We start from the raw sequence: 20,386 nt of genomic DNA, 5'->3' as shown, positions 1-20,386 counted from the left end.
GTCCCATTCTCAAGTGATAAAATCTACTGATCTTTTTCTTGGTGTTTAATCTCTAAATTTGGGAAGACTATAGGTTTGATAGATTATATTATCTCTCAGTGTTTTTTTCTATTTTCTTAAAATATCTAACTTTTTTTGAGATGGAGTCTCGCTCTGTTACCCAGGCTGGCATGCAATGGCACAGTCTTGGCTCACTGCAACCTCTGCCTCCCAGGTTCAAGTGATTCTCCTGCCTCGGTCTACTGAGTAGCTGGGATTACAGGCACCTGCCACCATGCCCAGCTAATTTTGATAGTTTTTAGTAGAGACGGGGTTTCACCATGTTGGACAGGCTGGTCTCGAACTCCTGACCTTGTGATCCACCTGCCTCAACCTCCCAAAGTGCTGGGATTACGGGCGTGAGCCACCTTGCCTGGCCCAAAATATCTAACTTTCTATCTTAAATTATGCTGCATAAAATGAGAGCAGGCTCTGATCTGACCTCTCCCCACCAATTCTAAACTCAGTGTCCCAATTCATATACTAAATATATTTTTCTGTTATTTCTAGGTTTTATGGTATTCTTCATAGTCATCTATTAAATTATTATAAATAACAGGATTGGGTTTTTGCACTGTTGTTGCACTGGTTGCAACAGATATTCTTGTGCCCACTACCAAAATGATGCAAATGATGGGTCTTTATTAAATGCAATATTTCTAAGCCTAGTATGCTTTCAACATTCTTCCTTTCCAAAGTTTCTTTGCTAAATATATTTTTTTTCCTTTTTTTTTTTTTGTAATTGAGACAGAGCCTCACTCTGTTACTCAGACTGGAGGGCAATGGTGTGATCTCAGCTCATTGTAACCTCCACCTCCCGGGTTCAAGCAATTCTCCTACCCCAACCTCCTGAGTAGCTGAGGTTACAGGTGCACGCCATGACGGCCAGCTAATTTTTGTATTTTTAGTAGAGACGAGGTTTTGCTATGTTGGCCAGGCTGGTCTCAAACTCCTGACCTCAAATGATCCACCTGCCTTGGCCTCCCAAAGTGCTGGGATTACAGGCATGAACGACCACACCTAGCCTGATATTTTCAAATTTATTATTCCAAATGAATGTTCAATTCCTTTATAAAGTAGTTCTAATCCTATTGTAATCTTCATTATAATTGCTTTAAACCTGAGAACTGACATCAAATGGAAGTATTATCCAAGAAAATCAGTTTCACCATTTACTCAAGTCTTCTAAGTTTTGAAGGATTTTTTTTTTGCCGTTTTAAATATGGAAATCATCTATTTCCCATAGAGTGCTAGGTTTTGTATTGCATATTTATGCTATAAACAGAACACTTTTCCACTGAATTTTCTAACTGGCTGCTGCTGATAAATAGGAGTGCAGTCAACTTATATATTTTGTATCTAGCAACTTTCCAAACTTTTAAATTAATTCTAAGATTACTATAGTTGAAATATTTATGTTTCTAAATATATTAATTTATTTCTTTCCAAAATCTTACTTTTCATGTTTTCCTGCAATGACCAGAGGGAACTGTGTCTCCTTGGACCTCTCTCCAATCAATTTGTACTCTCTACTGGCTTCTAACAGTTTCTAATCATTTCCATATTAAAAAAAAAAAAAAAAACCTTGTCTTGCTCTGTGTTCTTTTCAGCTGCTGTTGTCCTCCTCACCACCTTCATCTCCTTGCCTTAACCACAAAGGTTCAGGAGGCTTCTACATTCACTACCTTCACTTCTCAGTTAAATTCATTCCTTAACTCACTGCAGTACCACTCTGTCCCCACCATTCCACTGGCAGTGCATCTCAAATATCCCAACAGTCAAACTAGACTCCTTTCTGACCCTCATCATGTTCTCTGTTGCTCTTGACCTTAATGACCACTCTTCTCCTTCAAATTCTCTCTTGGCTTCTCTAAATCCATTCTCTTGAGTTTCCTTTTTATCTGTCTGGAGGTTCTTTTCTCTGTTTGCTCTGTTGACTTTAAGTGTTTCTTATAATTTCCTTCTCAAATTTTTACTTTACTTTTTTTTTGGAGACAGAGTTTTGTTCTTGTCAGGCTGGAGTGCAATGGCACCATCTCAGCTCATTGAAACCTCCACCTCCCAAGTTCAAGCAATTCTCCTGCCTCAGCCTCCTGAGTAGATGGGATTATAAGGGCAAGCCACTGACTCCGCTAATTTTTTTTTTTTTTTTTTTTTTTGTATTTTTAGTAGAGACAGGGTTTTATCACGTTGGCCAGATTGGTCTCAAACCCCTGACTTCAGGTGATCCACCTGCCTCGGCATCCCAAAGTGCTGGGATTGCAGGCGTGAATCACCACACCCAGCCAAATTTTTAATTTTCTTAGTCTACATGCTTTCCCTGGATAATTACATTTACAGCTTCAAATACTACTACAATTCCCAAATCTATTATTTTAGCCAAAACCTCTAGGTTAAAGTCCAGATTCACAGATCCAAGTGCCTATACTGAAAGTTTCCAGTTGTATGTCCCACAGGAACTTCAAAATTAACATGTCTAAAAACGGATCACTTGCCCTATTCCTAGTTTCCAGCCCCAGCCCCCAACAAATCTGTCCTTCTTATATTTTCTAACAAGTCACTCAAGCCAGAAACTAAAGGGAAACCTAAAACTAAAGCCTCACTTGCTCTTCACATCTAACCCAATTAAATGTAGAACACATGAGTTTATTTTCACTCTCTCTAGAAAATCCACTAAAGTGATGGTAATTAAGGAATAAAAAAGGTACATGCCCCAAAAGACAAACAGAATGAAAGAAGAGAACAGCAAGAAAAAATGTTAGTTAAATTTCATCAGGTGAAAAGTGAATGGACTAGTGGGAAACAAGAACAGAAAAACTGAAACCTAATTGTACAAGGCAAAAAAGGGGAAGCCACAAGAAGCAAGCCAAACTACCTTGCAAAACTCCAAAAAGGCTTAGGAACTGGAGGAATCATATGCCCTTGAAGCATAAGGCATGATGCAGTCAGAAAACAGGGGCAATATTAAAGTCTGTTTAAGGAGTATTTAGCTACTACAATTTCTCCCAACCCTGTGCAACTACCTCACCTTAGCCTCAAGAGAAATCAGGTGATGTATACTCTGGAAAGGTTGAAGTCCTGTCCTGTGGAAATCTCAGTAGAGCTGAGGACAGAGTGAGGCGAGAAGCCATAATGAAAACTGGAGGGTTCAGTTTACACTGATATGCTGAAGAGAGAGATTTCTCTATCTTCCATTCCAACCTGCATCCTCTCAGCTCTGGCTCCCAAGAGATGGTTTAGGCAGGAACTACTCTCCAGGCAGGAACTACTCTCCAGGCAGGAACTACTCTCTGGAAAAACTGACCACTCCAAGAGAATATTTCTGCAGAGAATGACAAATGAAGATCCTGACCCTATCATCCCAGGATGAATTCTATCAGTTCTCAAACTCCTTCTTGCAAACACCCAACCTGACATATATTTCCCAGTTATTTAGGGTTTCACTCTAATGTCTAGTATTTTTAAATACAAAAAATAGCCAGTATCTCTAAATATCTGAGGAAAACTCCCACATATGGTCAGCAAAACAAACTGGGAAGGGGAGAACTCAGAGAAAAAGAAAAAATAGGAACAATTACGGGAATAATGCAGGGAGGAAAATATAACTTTAAGAATTTAGAGAGAAAGACAGATACAAGACATTACAAGCACAAGTAACATCTCAAAAATGTATTCATATGCATCCTTTCTCAGGAAGTTACTGGGCTTAGTACTCCCACAAAATGAGGGTCTAGGCTAGGCTCAGTGGCTCATACCTGTAATCCCAGCACTTAGGGAGGCAGAGGCAGGATAGCCTGAGAAAAGGAGTTCAAGACCAGCCTGGGCAACACAGCAAGGCCCTGTTCTCTATTTTTAAAAAAATGAGGTTTAACTATGAAAGAAAGAAAAATGAGGAATCTATAAATAAGACCTACAAAAAACATAAGAGGCAAAAAATTCCTGTTATGAAGATGAGAGAAGTCCTACTTGTACAGCACTATAAGAGAACTAGTCCTGATGAGAACAAAGAGAAAGGCCTCAGAAAAGATATCAGCAAGGAGAAAAAAAGGACTTTTGACAATTCTACCAGAAAGATTCAAGTGTAACTAGTAGAAGTGCATAGAAAACTAGGCAAAAGAAAAAATAAAGCAATAAAAAAATAAATCATAAAAATTTATGTAAGACATCACATGTAATTATTTTTTAGCTGTGAACAATATCTATGTAAAAATAATTACATAAACATTGAATAAGACTGAACCAAAATTTATAATGTAACTCTACTGAAAATCTGAAAGAAGAATAAATTTGTGTTGTGGAGACTGGGTATGAGATAAATAATTTTTCAGTGAAGAAAGTTAGTTGCTAAAGACTAAAAAAAAAAGAAGTCTATTAATAACATTATAAACATGGTATTCAGCTATGGAGGTGATAGGTCAGGAAAGTTAAGAATCAGAGGTGGAGAAAGGAACCTGGGATTATCTTTCACTGTAAGCCCTGAAGTACTACTTAAACTATGCCTATCATCTATCTGTTTGATTAAAAAATTAAAAAGCAGGCCGGGCGCGGTGGCTCACGCCTGTAATCCCAGCACTTTGGGAGGTCGAGGCGGGCAGATCACGAGGTCAAGAGATGAGACCATTCTGGCCAACATGGTGAAACCCCGTTTCTACTAAAAATACAAAAATTAGCTGGGCATGGTGGCACGCACCTGAGGTCCCAGCTACTCAGGAGGCTGAGGCAGAAGAATCGCTTGAACCCAGGAGGTGGAAGTTGCAGTGAGCTGAGATTGCGCCACTGCACTGCAGCCTGGTGACAAAGCAAGACTCCATCTCAAAAAAAAAAAAAAAAAAATTTTAAAGGCAGCTTACTTTTGAATCTTAGAATCACTGCAGGCCTGCAACAAATAGCTTTTTGGTTCTTTTCTAAATGCAGATTTAGTGCAAAAAGGCTATTAACATCCCTATTAATTACTTATGCCCTTTATGGTTTATAAAATATCTGTTACTCTAGGTAGCTTTATGATAATAACAATGCTAGCAACACTATTAGTAATTTTTTTTTTTTTTAAAGAAGGGGTTTCACCATGTTGGTCAGGCTGATCACGAACTCCCGACCTCAGGTGATCCGCCTGCCTTGGCCTCCAAAGTGCTTGGATTACAGGCGTGAGCTACCACGCCTGGCCACTATTAGTAATTTTTAAAAAATCATTACCAGCAGCTACCATTTACTATTTACAAGGTACCAAGAAATGCATAAAGTGCTTATGGACATTATTTCTCTTAATCCTTACTCATCAATACCATGATGAGTAAATGGTACCAGAAAAGCAATTTGCCAAGACTATATAGCTGGTAAATGAGAGAGCCTGGATTCTAACTAGGGTGGGTATTTGTTTCAACCTTTGCAGGACAGTTAATATTTGTACTTGGTGTCTTGGCATAGTGATTAACGTACTCTCAATGACATCTCAGACAGAATGATAAATTCTACAGTAACCCTAATTCTAACTGACCCCAGAGCTTATGCTCTTAACCACTAATCTATGTTGCCTCTCCCAGGAAAGAGGGAGAGTGGAACAGCAGTTATTGGTATAAGCAACTCTGTAGGTAGTCCCCAATTCTTAGGGTATACAATTTCTTCAGCTAAGACATAGTTTATGTATGGAAAATTAGGAAATTGTACCAGGAGTTCACTGTTTAAGTTATCTTTTTGGAGGCAGGGTCTCACTCTGTTGCCCAAGCTGGAGCACAATGGCATGATCATAGCTCACTGTCAATCTCAACCTTCTGGGCTCCAGTGATCCTCCCACCTCAGCCTCCCAAGCAACTGAGACCACAGGCACACACCATCATATCCCACTAACTTTTACTTTTTGTAGAGACGCCCAGACTGGTCTCAAACTTCTACGCTCAAGTGATCCTCCTGACTCAGCCTCTCAAAGTGTAAGGATGACAGGTGTGAGCCACCACACCTGGCCTCTAGAGGAATGTAATTACCTGTCCCAGCAATGCCATGAGACGAGATGGAGGCACCACACTGACTTCACCAGCTAAGGCCTGCGCAATTGCTGCTCTTCTCTTTTCTTTGCTACTTCCATCTGGGTATGCCTGAAAAATGAGAAAATGTAGCATCATTTTCAAGAAGCAATAAGATATGAATGTGCTTATTTAAAACAAGCAGAAGCATACACAGAGGAAAGTGTGAAAAGAAATTATCCATTTAAAGAGGGGATTAGTTAAAACAATTTAGTTTTTAAAAATGACTTCCCAATTCTGCCCACTTGCATTTCAAAAGCATGAGTTGGGAGAAAACTAAGGTCAGCCAAGCCATATTAATATTGTTTTTTCAGTGAGTTCCTGGGCAAAGGACACACTGCTATTTTTCTGAAAAGAGTCCAAGTAAACCATATTAAAGCCAGAGTTGTTTTTCCAGTTTTTGAAAAATTTGCAGAACCAAGAATTCTTTTATATTCTTTTTTTTTTTTTTTTAAGGCTAGTCAAGTGAAGCAGTGGGAGTGGAAAAGTATATTCTTCAGTAATTTCTTAAATAACTCCCAGCACAGAAGTGCTTCACCACCTCTAACTTAAATCCTATCCTGGTAATCTAAATTCCTTTCCTTTATCATCATAATTCTTGTATATTTACTTTAACATTCTACTATCCAGTGCCTACTAAGTTCTTTTTCCTCATGAGAAAATATTTGCAAACTACCCACCTGACAAGGGATTAATAACCACAATATGACTGGGCACAGTGGCTCATGTCTATAACCCCAGCACTTTGGGAGGCCAAGGCGGGTGGATCACCTGAAGTCAGGAGTTTGTGACCAGTCTGGCCAACACGGTGAAACCTCGTCTCTACTAAAAATACAAAAATTACCGGGCATGGTGGTGGGTGCCTGTAATCTCAGCTACTCAGGAGACTGAGGCAGGAGAATTCTTGGAAACCAGTAGGCAAAGGTTGCAGTGAGCCAAGATCACGCCATTACACTCCAGCCTGGGCAACAACAGCAAGACTCCATCTCAAATAAATAAATAAATAACCGGAATACAGAGCCAGGTGTGGTGGCTCACGCCTGTAATCTCAGCACTTTGGGAGGCCGAGGCAGGTGGATCACTTGAGGCCAGTAGTTCAAGACCAACTTGGCCAACATGGTGAAAATATAAAAATTAGCTGAATGTGGTGGCACACACCTGTAATCCCTGCTACTTGGTGGCTGAAGCATGAGCATCACTTGAACCCAGGAGGTGGACGTTGCAGTAAGCCAAGATCACACCACTGCACTCCAGCCTGGGTAACAGAGTGAGAGACTCTGTCTCAAAACAAACAAACAAATAATAACAACAAAAAACAATACATAAGGAGCTCAAACAACCCTATAGGAAAAAAATCTGATAATCCAATTTTTAAAATGGGCAAAGGATCTGAATAGACATTTCTCAAAAAAAGACATACACAAGGCAAACAGGTTTATCTAAAGGTGTGCAGCACAACTGATCATTAGAGAAATCCAAATCAAACTATAATGAAATATCATCTCACTCCAGTTAAAATGGCTTTTATACAAAAAGACAGAAAATAACAAATAACAAATGCTGGTAAGTAAATGGAGAAAAAAGAACCCTTGTACACTTGGTGGGAAGGTAAATAAGTATAACCACTATGGAGAACAGTTTGGAGGTTGCTCAAAAAACTAAAAATGAAGGTACCATATGATCCAGGAATCCCACTGCTAGGTATTCACCCAAAAGGAAATCAGTATATCAGAGAGACATCTGCACTCCCATGTTTATTACAGCAGTGTTCACAATAACCAAGATTAGGAAGCAACGTAAGTGACCATTAACAGATAAATGGATAAAGAAAATGTGGTACATACACACAATGGAGTACCATTTAGCCATAAAAAGGAATGCGATCCAGGCATTTGCAACAACATGGATGGAAGTGGAGTCATTATGGTAAGTGAAATAAGCCAGGCACAGAAAGACAAACTTCGCATTTATTTGTGGGAGCTAAAAACTAAAACATGGAGATAGAAAAGTAGAAGGATGGTTACCAGAGGCTGGGAAGGGTAGAGGTGGAGGGGCAAGAAGGAAAGCGGTGATAGTTAATGGATACAAAAGACATAAAGAATGAATGAATAAGAAACAGTATTTAGGCTGGTCTGAGTGCAGTGGTGTTTACAACTAATTGATCACAACCAGTTACAGATTTCTTTGTTCCTTCTCCACTCCCACTGCTTCACTTGACTAAGCCTTTAAAAAAATTAATTAAAAAAAAAATTTTTTTTTAAATAGTATTTGATAGCACAACAGGGTGACTATAGTCAATAATAATTGAATTGGCCAGTGGCTCACACCTGTAATCCCACTTTGGGAGGCCAAGGCGGGTGGATCACGAGGTTAAGGGATCAAGACCATCCTGGCCAACAGGATGAAACCCCGCCTCTACTAAAAATATAAAAATCAGGTCGGCATGGTGGCATGCGCCTGTAGTCCCAGCTACTCGGGAGGCTGAGGCAGGAGAAATCACTTGAACCCAGGAAGCAGAGGTTGCAGTGAGCCAAGATCGTGCCACTGCAATCCAGCCTGGCGACAGAGCAAGACTCCATCTCAAAAAATAATAATAATTGTGAAAATGCTGACCAAAAAAAAAATAATAAAAAATAATAATTTAATTATACATTTTAAAATAACTCAAAGAACTGAATTGTTTGTGCTGGGCACAGTGGCTCACACCTGTAATCCCAGCACTTTGGGAGGCTGAGGCGGGGGGATCACAAGGTTTGAGACCAGCCTGACCAACATAGCAAAACCCCGTCTCTACTGAAAATACAAAAATGAGCCAGAGTGATGGGTGTGTGCCTGTAATCCCAGCTACTCAGGAGGCTGAAGCAAGAGAATGGCCAGGAGGCAGAGGTTGCAGTGAGCCAAGATTGTGCCACTGCACTCCAGTGTGGGAAACAGAGTCAGACTCCATCTCAAAAAAAAAAAAAAAAAAAAAAAGAACTGAATTGTTTGTAACACAAAGGATAAATGCTTGGAGTGATATCCCAATTACCCCCATTATGCATTGCATGCCTATATCAAAATATCTCATGTACCCCATAAATATATATACTTACTACGTACCCATAAAAAAAATTTTTTTTAATCCTTTTTCCTCCTATTTTGACAAACCTCTAGTGAAAGGCTGGGGAGGTAGGCAGGAAAAATGAAACTATATAGATAATAAAGTTTTGGAAGAATAAAAGACCATCCATCATCATGCTCTACTAGTAAGCATAATCAGCTAAGAAACAAAAGCATAAGCTTCCAGGGACTAAAAAGGCTGGAAGGAAGCTGCAACTGTTAGGGGCAAGAGACAGGAATGATCAGTGAACATACCAGCAGTCAGGCAGCATTTCAGGGAGGGCTAATGTGGAAATGACATCAGAATAAAATTTTCTTTTTTTACTAATCAACACACAATCCTCTAAAATGAGGTATGTAGAAGACTCAAATAATCAGAACACCGAACAAAATTATTGTCCTTATCATATGCAAATTTCAGCCAACATATATAAACAGAGAAGCATCATTCTCAAAAATTAAATCAAAATCACAAAAAGTATCCAATAAAATGGTAAAAAAAAAAAAAAAAAAATCATGTTATTGCATTTCCAAAGTTAACAAAAAGTTTCTTTTCATTACCACAGTCATACCTCACGAGGATCAAAGTAAGACCTGGCCAAGAGGTTCTCCAGATGAATATATCGCTCTGGCTGTGTTTGTTTTAACATTATCATGGGATCAGTCTGTCTCAAAAGTGACCTGGCAGCACCCAATTCACGGAGCTCTATCAATTCCAGAACAACCTGGACAATTTAAAAAAAATTAGATGTTTAAATAAATTCTCGTTAATATTTTTCAGTAAAATATCTAACACAGATATGGCCTGTCAAAGTGATTTCCAATACCAGGAAGTGCCCCTTTCCCTTTTCACTAGCAATTTCAGGTGGACAACTAAAGTAATCATAAATAATAACTTCGGCCAGCCACAGTGGCTCATGCCTGTAGTCCTAGCACTTCGGGAGGCCAAGATGGGCGGAACAATTGAGATCAGGAGTTCGAAACCAGCCTGGCCAATGTGGTGAAACTCACTCTTTACTAAAGATACAAAAAAATTTGCGGGGCGTGGTGGCACGTCTGTAATTCCAGCTACCTAGAAGGCTGAGGCAGGGGAACTGCTTGAACCCAGGAGGCAAAGGTTGCAGTGAGCCAAGATCACTGCACTCAAGCCTGGGCAACAGAGAGACTCTTTCTCAAAAAATAAACAAATAATAACTTCAATCCTTCAAACTCCATCCTTCATTTTTAACTACCAATCTCCCCTCCTCTCAGGCTTCTTGCTCAGAATATAGATGTTAAAGAAAGCTAAAGATGGGAATATCCCCATGGGCTCCAGAGAAACCTTTCTCCAGTTACCAAAATTTGGGAATTATTGCACTCATATGGATGTAAAGAAACAAACTGCCCCGGCGCAGCAGTCCACACCTGTAATCCCAGCACTTTGGGAGGCCAAAGTAGGTGGATCACTTGAGGTCAGGAGTTTGAGACCAGCCTGTCCAATGTGGTGAAACCCCATCTCTACTAAAAATACAAAAATTAGCCAGGCATGGTGGTGCACACCTGTAATCCCAGCTACCGAGGAGGCCGAGGCAGAAGAATCGCTTGAACCCGGGTGGCGGAGGTTGCAGTAAGCAGAGATCGCACCACTTTTACTTCAAATTACAATCTTATTTCCAGAAAGCCTACTGTGTTGTTTTATAATGAGTAATTTGTCTGATCTTTGTCCTAGGTTTTTGACTTGGAGCTTCTAAAACCCTTGGAATTTGACCAGTGATACAAGTATCTTTGTTACTCCTGGGCCCCTTGAAGCACACCTGGATTTGTGCAAAGGAGATGTTCAGGATAGGCAGGAGCTAGTTACAGGAGCTAGTTAACTGTGTGATTAGAAAGTTGATGCTCTCTCATGCCTATATAATGCCAGCACTTTGTGAGGTCAAGGCTGGCGAACTGCTTGAACCCAGGAGTTTGAGATCACCCTGAGTATTACGGTGAGACCCTGCCTCTACAAAAACTGCAAAAATTAGGCAGGCATGGTGGCACATGCCTGTGCTCCTAGCTACTCAGGAGGGTGAGGCAGGAGGAAGGACTGATCCTAGAAATGGAGGATGCAGCAAGCTATGATCTTGCCACTGCACTCCACAGTGGGTAACAGAACAAGACCCGGTCTAAAAAAAAAAAAAAAAAAAAGGAAGAATTTTAATTTGGGAAATCTTGGATTTGCAAGAAGGGAGAAAAAATAACAATGTCAATCTTGCCAGTGTAAGTTTTTGTTTTTTATTTTAATTTTTTCTTTTTTCTTTTTTAAATCAAAAGCAAACCAGTGTAAGTTTTATGGGCTGATGCAGCCCTACAGTACTTAAAGGAAAGCTCACTGATGCTTTCCAGTCAGGGAGCTGGCCCACAACAAACCAACCCATGGGGATCAGCATCACGACCACTCTTACCTGTTCATAGAGGTCAATGAGGGTTTTGTCTGGCAATTTCAGAGACTGTATAGCCTGCAACACAGTATCCCAATGGCCACTGTTAATATCAGCCACAAAACTCTCAATGCTGTCCACAGTATTCAGAGACACAGTAGTCTCCTCCTGCAAGGTGGCTAATGCCCGATGTAAACTGTTCTCCTTCAAGTACTGCATGATAAGGCGGATCACACTGAAAGAAAACAAATCATTCAGTTCAGGGATTCCCACTCGCCAGAGGCCAAAAATAAAGCCTACCCAGCTCCTACTCATCATTTCCTTTCACCACCATTTCTTTATCATGTGAGTAAAACTTTCCAAAGTCACAAAATCTAAATTACAAGGGGACCTCCCCACCCTAGAGACAGAACTGGGGTTCAGTGAAGGGAAATCATTTGTCTAATGTCTCAGTCAGTTAGAAAGGGAGTTGGTATCAAGGTGATTATCTTATTTCCTAATCTAGAGCCTAGTTTCTTGTTTATTCTTATGATTATATTATAGGACACTTCATTGAAATACTTTAAATGACTAGTCTAGTCATTGATACAAAATAATCTCAATGAGGCTGGGCACGTTGGCTCATGACTGTAATCTCAGCACTTTGGGAGGCTGAGGCAGGAGGACTGCCGGAAACCAGGAGTTTGAGGCCAGACCAGGCAGCTATGAGACCCCATCTCTATAAAAATTTTTGAAAATTAGGCCGGGCGCAGTGGCTCAAGCCTGTAATCCCAGCACTTTGGGAGGCCGAGGTGGGTGGATCACAAGGTCAAGAGATCAAGACCATCCTGGTCAACATGGTGAAACCCTGTCTCTACTAAAACTACAAAAAATTAGCTGGGCATGGTGGCGCGTGCCTGTAGTCCCAGCTACTCAGGAGGCTGAGGCAGGAGAATTGCCTGAACTCAGGAGGCGGAGGTTGCGGTGAGCCGAGATCGCGCCATTGCACTCCAGCCTGGGTAACAAGAGGGAAACTCCGTCTCAAAAAAAAAAAAAAAAAAAAAGAAAGAAAGAAAGAAAGAAAATTAGCCAAACATGGTGGCACATGCCTGTAGTCCCAGCTACTTGCTATGCTGATTTAGGAGGATCCTTTGAGCCCAAGAGCTCAAGACCAGCATGGGCAACATAAAGAGACCCCTTCTCTACCAAAAAAAAAAAAAAAAAATTAGCTAGGCATGTTAGTGTGTGCTTGTGGTCCCAGCTACTTGGGAAGCTGGGGTGGAAGCACTGCTTTTGCCCCTTAAGGTTGAGGCTGCAGTGAGCCATCATCATGCCACTGCACTCCAGCCTGGGAAAGACAGCAAGAGCCTGTCTCAAAATAATAAATAAAATAAAATCTATGAGGTAAGTTTACTATTATCTGATAGTGGTCGTCCTGTTAAAAAAAATTTTTTTAAAGTTTACTATTATCCCCAAATTACAGAGGATGAGACCAAATAATAGAGATAATAAGTAGAAAAATCAGGACTCAAACTGGCAGTGTAGCTCTTGAACATATATTCCTGAGGAGAAAGCAAACACTCTCTTCTTTTTTTCTTTTCTTTTCTTTTTTTTTTTTTAAAGACAGGTTCTCACTTCCATCGCTCAGGCTGGAGAATAGTGTTGTGCTCACAGCTCTTTGCAGCCTCAACTTCCTTGGATCAGGCGATCCTCTCGCCTCAGCCTCCTGAGTAGCTGAGACCACAAGTATGCACCATCACACCAGCTAATTTTTGTGTTTTTTGTAGAGACGGGATTTTGCCATGTTGACCAGACTGGTCTCAAACTCCTGAGCTCAAGTGATCCATCCACCTTAGTTTCCCAAAGCACTGGGATTATAGGTGTGAGCCACAATGTCTGGCCCATCTTCTTAAAAACAACTATAAAAGAGAACTGATTGCTGCTACTTGCAGTAGCCTTTTTCTCTCATGGCCCCTTTCTGAGGTATGCAGGTATCCAAGCTTAGACCCCTACTATTCTGGTATGATACTAACCTCCTTAGCACATTTCCAGTGACTTTCATTTTGCACTCCCAAAATAAGACATTTCTCTCCTCAAACACCTCACATTTGACATAGCCAAAATCAAATTCTCTACCTTCAAACACAAACGAATAAATAAAGAGCTAAAAGCTTTGAAGACAATCTGGGATTTGAATCAAAATTACGTGACCTGGGACAAGTCAGTTAACATCTCTGTGCCTGCTTCCTTATCTGTTAAGAAAAATACCTATCCTGTAGGGTTGATAAAAAGGTTGATTATACTACTTACAGCATACTTAGCACAGAAAGTACTTAGTATATACTAACTGCTATTATTATTATTTTGAGTCTCATTCTGTTGCGCAGGTTGGAGTGCAATGGCCCGATCTTGGCTCACTGCAACCTCTGCCTCCCGGGTTCAAGCAATTCTTCCGCCTCAGCCTCTGGAGTAGCTGGGATTACAGGTGTTCACCACCATGCCAGGCTAAATTTGAATTTTTAGTAGAGACAGGGTTTCACCATGTTGGCCAGGCTGTTTTCAAACTCCTGACTTTGTGATCTGTCCGTCACGGCCTCCCAAAGTGCTGGGATTACAGGTATGAGCTTCCACACCCGGCCCAATAGTAACTATTATTAATTAAAAACAAAACAAGGCCGGGCGCGGTGGCTCAAGCCTGTAATCCCAGCACTGTGGGAGGCCCAGGCTGGTGGATCACGAGGTCAAGAGATCGAGACCATCCTGGTCAACATGGTGAAACCCCGTCTCTACTAAAAATACAAAAAATTAGCTGGGCATGGTGGCGTGTGCCTGTAATCCCAGCGACTCAGGAGGCTGGGGCAGGAGAATTGCCTGAACCCGGGAGGCGGAGGTTGCGGTGAGCCGAGATCGCGCCATTGCACTCCAGCCTGGGTAACAAGAGCGAAACTCCGTCTCAAAACAAAACAAAACAAAACAAAACATGCAGTAGCCATTACTGCTACAGCCGAGGTCAAGACCGGGAGAATGGTCATTACAGGTACCACTCAGGCCCCAAAGCATGGAATCCTTTCCAACTCCTTCTTGACCTAGTGGTTGTAATCTCCAGCACTCCCTATCATTCTTCTTTGTTTCATTTTTGTCCAAAGCATTTACCACCATCTGTTACATTTCATATTTTATTTATCGTTTTTGTCTATTGCTTGCCTTCCCCAGTCACAATGTATGTTCTATGAGAGGAAGGATTTTTGTCTGTTTTGTTCACTACTGTATTTCCAGCGTCTATAACAACATATAGATTTCAGTATTTGCAGAAGGCATAAACTTCCCTTCCTCTTATGAAAAGTCTCCAAAAAAGGGCCAGGTGCAGTGGCTCACAACTGTAATCCCAGCACTTTGGGAGGCTGAAGTGGGAGGATCAAGAGGTCAGGAGTTCGAGACCAGCCTGGCCAACATAGTGAAACCCCCTCTACTAAAAATACACCAAAAAAGTAGCCGGGCATGGTGGCGGGCGGCTGTAGTTTCAGCCACTTGGGAGGCTGAGGCAGGAGAAATGCGTGAACCCGGGAGGCGGAGGTTGCAGTGAGCTGATATCGCGCCACTGCACTCCAGCCTGGGTGACAGAGTGAGACTCCGTCTCATACACACACACACACACAAAAAGTCTCCAAAAAAGGTCCTCTCTCACAATTATATTTATTAATCTAATCATTATTAAGTGTTGGCAAGGACAGGTGGAGGATGGGGTTCTGGAAAAGCACACTAAAGGTCTTCAGTCACTACTTCTCACCCTCATTCCCTCAAAATTCTTCTTTCTAGCCCAGTCTCCAGAGACTGTCTCTCCTTTACGGCTACAGAGAGCTCACAGACAAACCAAAATTCAGGGCCTGATAAAATAGCTAGTTGTTCATTCATTCCAAAAGCAATTAACTCTTCCTCTAAAGTATGCTAAACACTGAGACCACAAGGAAAACGAGCCCCTAGGCACCGTCAAAGCTAGTTTGGGGTGAGGTTATCAAACAATGACAATATTGAGTGATAAACGCTAGGCGGAGGAAAGCAAAGAGACCGTGTAAGCACAGAGGAAGAAAGGAATCACTTCACATAAGTTGGGCAGGCAGAGAAGCAAGGCTTAAAGAGACCAAGTCCCCTATGCGATAATTAGACTGGAGGCCAGAGTGGATCCTTAATTTGGTCAATCACAGCACAGTCGGCCAAGGACAGAACTCAGGTCTGCAAGGTGTTTTCCCCACCCCATGCCACCTCCCTTGAGACTTTGGGCTTCACGTCTGAGAGTGGCTACCTTCTTGCCGGCCCACCTCCGAGGTAGCCAGATCCAAGATGCTTCTTTGGGCCAAAGGAAATGGCCCTCCACTCCCTAGCCTCTCCAATGCCTTCTCCCGAATACCCTCCGCCCCACACCCTTAACCTCCGGGTGCCCCGCAAGGCGGGAACATCCCCACCGCAGGACTCACTCCGAGGATTCGATTTCGATCGACATAGCTGTATCTCTCAGGGAACAGGCCCCAGCTCTCCCTCAAGGCCAGTCGCGCAACACAGCAACGACACATCCGGCGGTCGCCTTACGTCACTTCCGCTTGTGTCGGCAAGCAGAGTCCGGCGCCTGCCCTTCAGACGAAATGAACAAAAAGAGGGGCGCGGTGCGCGCAAGGGCGGGGCCTTGAGGGACTGTCAGAGGGTGGAGTTTATGCCCCTGCCCTAGAGAAATAAGCTCCAGGAGAAAGACTGTTTAAAAGCACTGGGCGCCATACAGCTCAGAAATGCAGTGAAAAACAAAAGCACTGGGGCTGGGCGCGGTGGCTCACAACTGTACTTCCAGCGCTTTGGGAGGTCGAGGCGGGTGGATCACCTAAGGTCAGGAGTTGGAGACCAGCCTGGGCAACATGGTGAAACCCCTTCTCTACTAAAAATACAAAAATTAGCCGGGCATGGTGGCACACGCTTGTAATTCCAGCTACTCGGGAGGCTGAAACAGGAGAATCGCTTGAACCCAGAAGGCGGAGGTTGCGGTGAGCCGAGATGGCACCACTGCACTTCCAGCCTGGGCGACAGAGTGAGATTCCATCTCAAAAAAAAAAAAAAGAAAAAAAGAGAAAGGAAATTTAATTTTTTTGAAAAAAACTAAAAAGGAAAAAAGAAAAGGTGGGGCAGCGGAGGGTAGAGAGTGTGAATTATACTCTGCATCACATGCTGCTTGAGATAATCCCTGGTGCCAAGTGGCCTGTTTCAAGTCAGAATTTATTTGCTGCTTTGCTTGTAGTTTATACATGCATGTCAATGTGATTATGGGCACCATTCTTGAGAAATGAAACTTTGTCATGACTAGCAAGCAGCCACAGATGTATATTTATCCTTTGCTTCTTCGATATATTGGATTTTTAACCCCTGATTGACAATCAATCCTCCTGGCATCGCAAACCCTCCTCATTCATGTTTATTCTGTAATAAGAAAGTGGAATATGACATTTTTGTTACTATGTATAATGAAATTACAATCTATACCTAGTTTCCCTTCCCTGAACTGGCTACTTATGTAAGTATTCCAATAATCCATCCATTTCCATGCCTTTTCCATACCCAAAAGTATAGCTTTCTTCATGTTGCTGATCTCTTGTTCATAAGTTGATAAATTTTGCCAATTCCTGAAGATAAATTTGCATAGGAAATTTTGTTTTTAATCCTAGATAAATGAGGTCTCTCACATCTCTCTATCCATATATAAATAAACAAGCAGGCACACACAGAGACAACTTCTAAACTCTAAACCAGGCAATTGTATTCGCCAAGAATCCTTACTGCATAGTCAGAGGCTGGATCACAACCTCCCAGACCAGATTTCTAGTGAACAAAAGTAACCCAGAGGGAAATCCGGTCTCGTGATCCGCCCCGCTTTCCGGTAAATAGACCCCCTCCTGTAAACCCACGTATCTGCAATCTATCTCTTGAATCCAGCAGAGGGCAGGACAGCCACAGGAAAAACTACCATTGTAAACCTGGCCTCCAAACGTCTGATTGGTGATTAAGGAAACGAGGTGGGAGGGAGAGAGATTCTTGGTCCTGTACTGTAGAAGGGAAAGTCAATATTTGAGTGCCAAAATGGGACAAAAGGTTGGCATTATTTCCTATTAAACTAGACCAGTTTTATCTAACATGATATAACAAGGCAAAGTCGAGAAAAAAATCACATAATTCTGTCTGCTTTTTGCAGAACATGAGTTATAAGTTATGGGGGTTAAATGAGTTAATACGTACAAAACACAACAGTGCCTGGCATGTAGTGAGCACTGAGTTAAGAGATGGTGGTTGTCGTTGTCGTTGTTGTTGTTGTTGTTGTAGAGATGTCGTCTTGCTATGTTGCCCAGGCTGGTCTTGAACTTCTGGCCTCAAGCTATCCTCCCTCCTGGGCTTCCCAAAGTTCTGGGATTACAGGTGTGAGCCATTGTGCCTGGCCTATTATTATATATTAAGATGTCAAAGCCCTTCTATTATTTATCTTTCTTACCACAATAAGAAAATAAATACTCTAAGTCAAAATAAAGTCTAAAATTGGTCCGTTTTGGAATGAGGAATTCTTTAGTGCGATACTGCTCTCACAGATGGGCTTGTACCCTGCTCATGCTCCACCAGCTGGAAGCTGGCTGGTCTCCAGCAGTCCACTTTGTCTTGACCTCTGAAATCCCTGTTTGTGTCTCACTGGCCAGTTCAGCCTCTGTGACACAAAGCCACAATGGAGTGTGTAGCGAGCACCTCCTTTATTTACACAGAAAGGGTTCTTCCCTCAAGGCTGGAGCTCAACTGGGAGGCCTGTTTCCCACATCATGACTTGTTAGCACTTGTGGTTCTAGAGGCTTCCCTTAGCACACCTTTGATCTGGGATCTGTACAGACAGAATCCACAGGGCCAGGCCACAAGAGCCCCAGCAGCTTCCAGGGAAAGTACTTTCCCACTGTTGTTCTTTTTTTAAAATGGCATCTCTCATCTCCTTATCCAGACTGCTTTTCTACTTTCCAGTAGGGCACAGAATAAATCCTAAACTTGTATGCCTGGGATGCTTGGTCTTTCTTTCATTAGACAAAGGGGAGGGTTCTAGTCTCATTCCCCATATTATTCCTACCCTTGGAGCAGCCTGGGATTCCCTATTCTCTTATTGCAATGGACATATTTTGGGGTGTCTGGCAAGCTCACAATTCCCCTTTCTTCCTTCCTATCATGTATAGTGGGAGGGGAAGTACTTTGATAAGATGTGGCTGTTGGTGACACCATCCTGGGGTCACTAGAGATACACACACAGAAACAGGTAAGAAATACACATATAGGTACATACACAGGTAAGAAATGCATATACAGAAACACATAAAATAATGTGATAGACATGGAAACTTTGACATACACACACACAAAGACACACACACACACAGTCCTGTGACTTAAGGAGTAAGATTTTCCCCCGGGTATTGTTTTTCTTGTTGACTTGGTCACTGTGGTGCCCACGTGGCACATCCACAGTTCTTAGAAAAAGGGCAGAAACATGAAGCCTCTCCCAAGTTAGAAACAAAGGCCCTGGCACAGCCCAGCCCTGGCTCACCAGTCCAGGATGTCTGTCCTACCTTCGTCTCCCTGGAACTGTAGTTCTGGCTCAAATGCTGCCCCAGGGGATCTCAGCCAAGGAAAACAGAGCCTTCCCAGGCACTGAGTCCCACTGGGACAGTTGGCCCAGACCAAACATTCAAGCTCTGATGCTTAGAGCCCCTACCACCTGCAACCAAAGCATCTCTTTCCCAGACAGGCCAGCCTTACCTCATGTAGCAGCCTGCTGTAGGGGGTGAAACCAAGGGTGAGGAGGGTGAGGTTGGAGAGACAGGTTGGAAAATGGAGCTTGAGGGGGAAGAGGCGTTACTAAGTGGAGGGTGACATGTTTAAGGATGATATAGGAGTGAAAAGAGAAAGAAATGGCAGTGACTGTGGATGTGATAAGAAAGGCTGGTCAGACCAGGTGCAGTGGTTTACATCTGTAATCCCAGCACTTTGGGAGGCCAAGGTGGGTGGATCACCTGCGATCAGGAGTTTGAGACCAGCCTGGCCAACATAATGAAATCCCATCTCTACTAAAAATACAAAAATCAGCCCGGTGTGGTGGCAGACACTTGTAATCCCAGATACTCAGAAGGCTGAGGCTGGAGAATTGCTTGAACCCAGGAGGCAGAGGATGCAGCAAGCCGAGATCATGCCACTACACTCCAGCCTGGGCAACAGTGGGAATCCGTTGCAAAAAAAAAAAAAAAAAAAAAAAAAGCTGGTTAGAGCTGAGCCCCTGGGCTCTGACTCATGCTAATTAAAACAGTACTAACACAGACAGAGAAGCCATTTTGTTAATTTACTGTGAGAAGTATACCTGTTGTGAGGATGGGAAATGTACACATCAGCATAGGCGTTCCCATCAGCAAACAAACATGCTCTGGTATCTCTCACTCTTAAAATTCTTCCTCGACCTATATCATTTCTCTTCTTACTCCACCTCATTTATCTGCTTTCCTCCATAGTCAAACTTCTTGAAAGAGCTGCCCCAAAAATGCTGTTTTTACTGCCTCACTCTGTTCACTCCCACCCTATTCCAAAATGACTTTCATCTCTACCATTCCACAAAGACTTCTCACGTCAAAGTCGCTAATGATTTTCCTGTTGCCAAATCCAACAGGCATACCTAGATCTTCATCTAGAGAAAACTGAGGCTCAGAAGGTTAAGTAGAGTTTCATTCTTGCGATTTGGTCCAGCCCCTTCATGAAGACAACTGGAAATAAAACAAATTTGCTTATAGCTATAGAAGAGATAATAAA

At 42.2% G+C, this 20,386-nt stretch overlaps 1 protein-coding gene across 1 annotated transcript in view; it reads right to left on the bottom strand.

Annotated features, from left to right (window-relative positions):
* The window catches only part of SMU1 (SMU1 DNA replication regulator and spliceosomal factor), a 35,321-nt gene extending 19,185 nt beyond the window's left edge, over positions 1–16,136 (bottom strand). Inside the window, exons 1-4 of the mRNA XM_032299974.1 lie at positions 16,006–16,136; positions 11,579–11,789; positions 9,728–9,880; positions 6,018–6,128 (exon numbers count right to left, since the gene is read on the bottom strand). Coding sequence (XP_032155865.1) covers positions 6,018–6,128; positions 9,728–9,880; positions 11,579–11,789; positions 16,006–16,031 — 501 coding nt within the window. The 5' untranslated portion in view covers positions 16,032–16,136. The remainder of the gene's footprint in view (positions 1–6,017; positions 6,129–9,727; positions 9,881–11,578; positions 11,790–16,005) is intronic.
* Between the last annotated feature and the right edge of the window lie 4,250 nt (positions 16,137–20,386).

This window comes from Sapajus apella, unplaced genomic scaffold (assembly GCF_009761245.1).
Source record: "Sapajus apella isolate SASKATOON/1434 unplaced genomic scaffold, GSC_monkey_1.0 scaffold42, whole genome shotgun sequence".
NCBI classification, from domain to species: Eukaryota; Metazoa; Chordata; class Mammalia; order Primates; family Cebidae; genus Sapajus; species Sapajus apella.
This window is presented reverse-complemented; position numbering and strand designations above follow the sequence as displayed.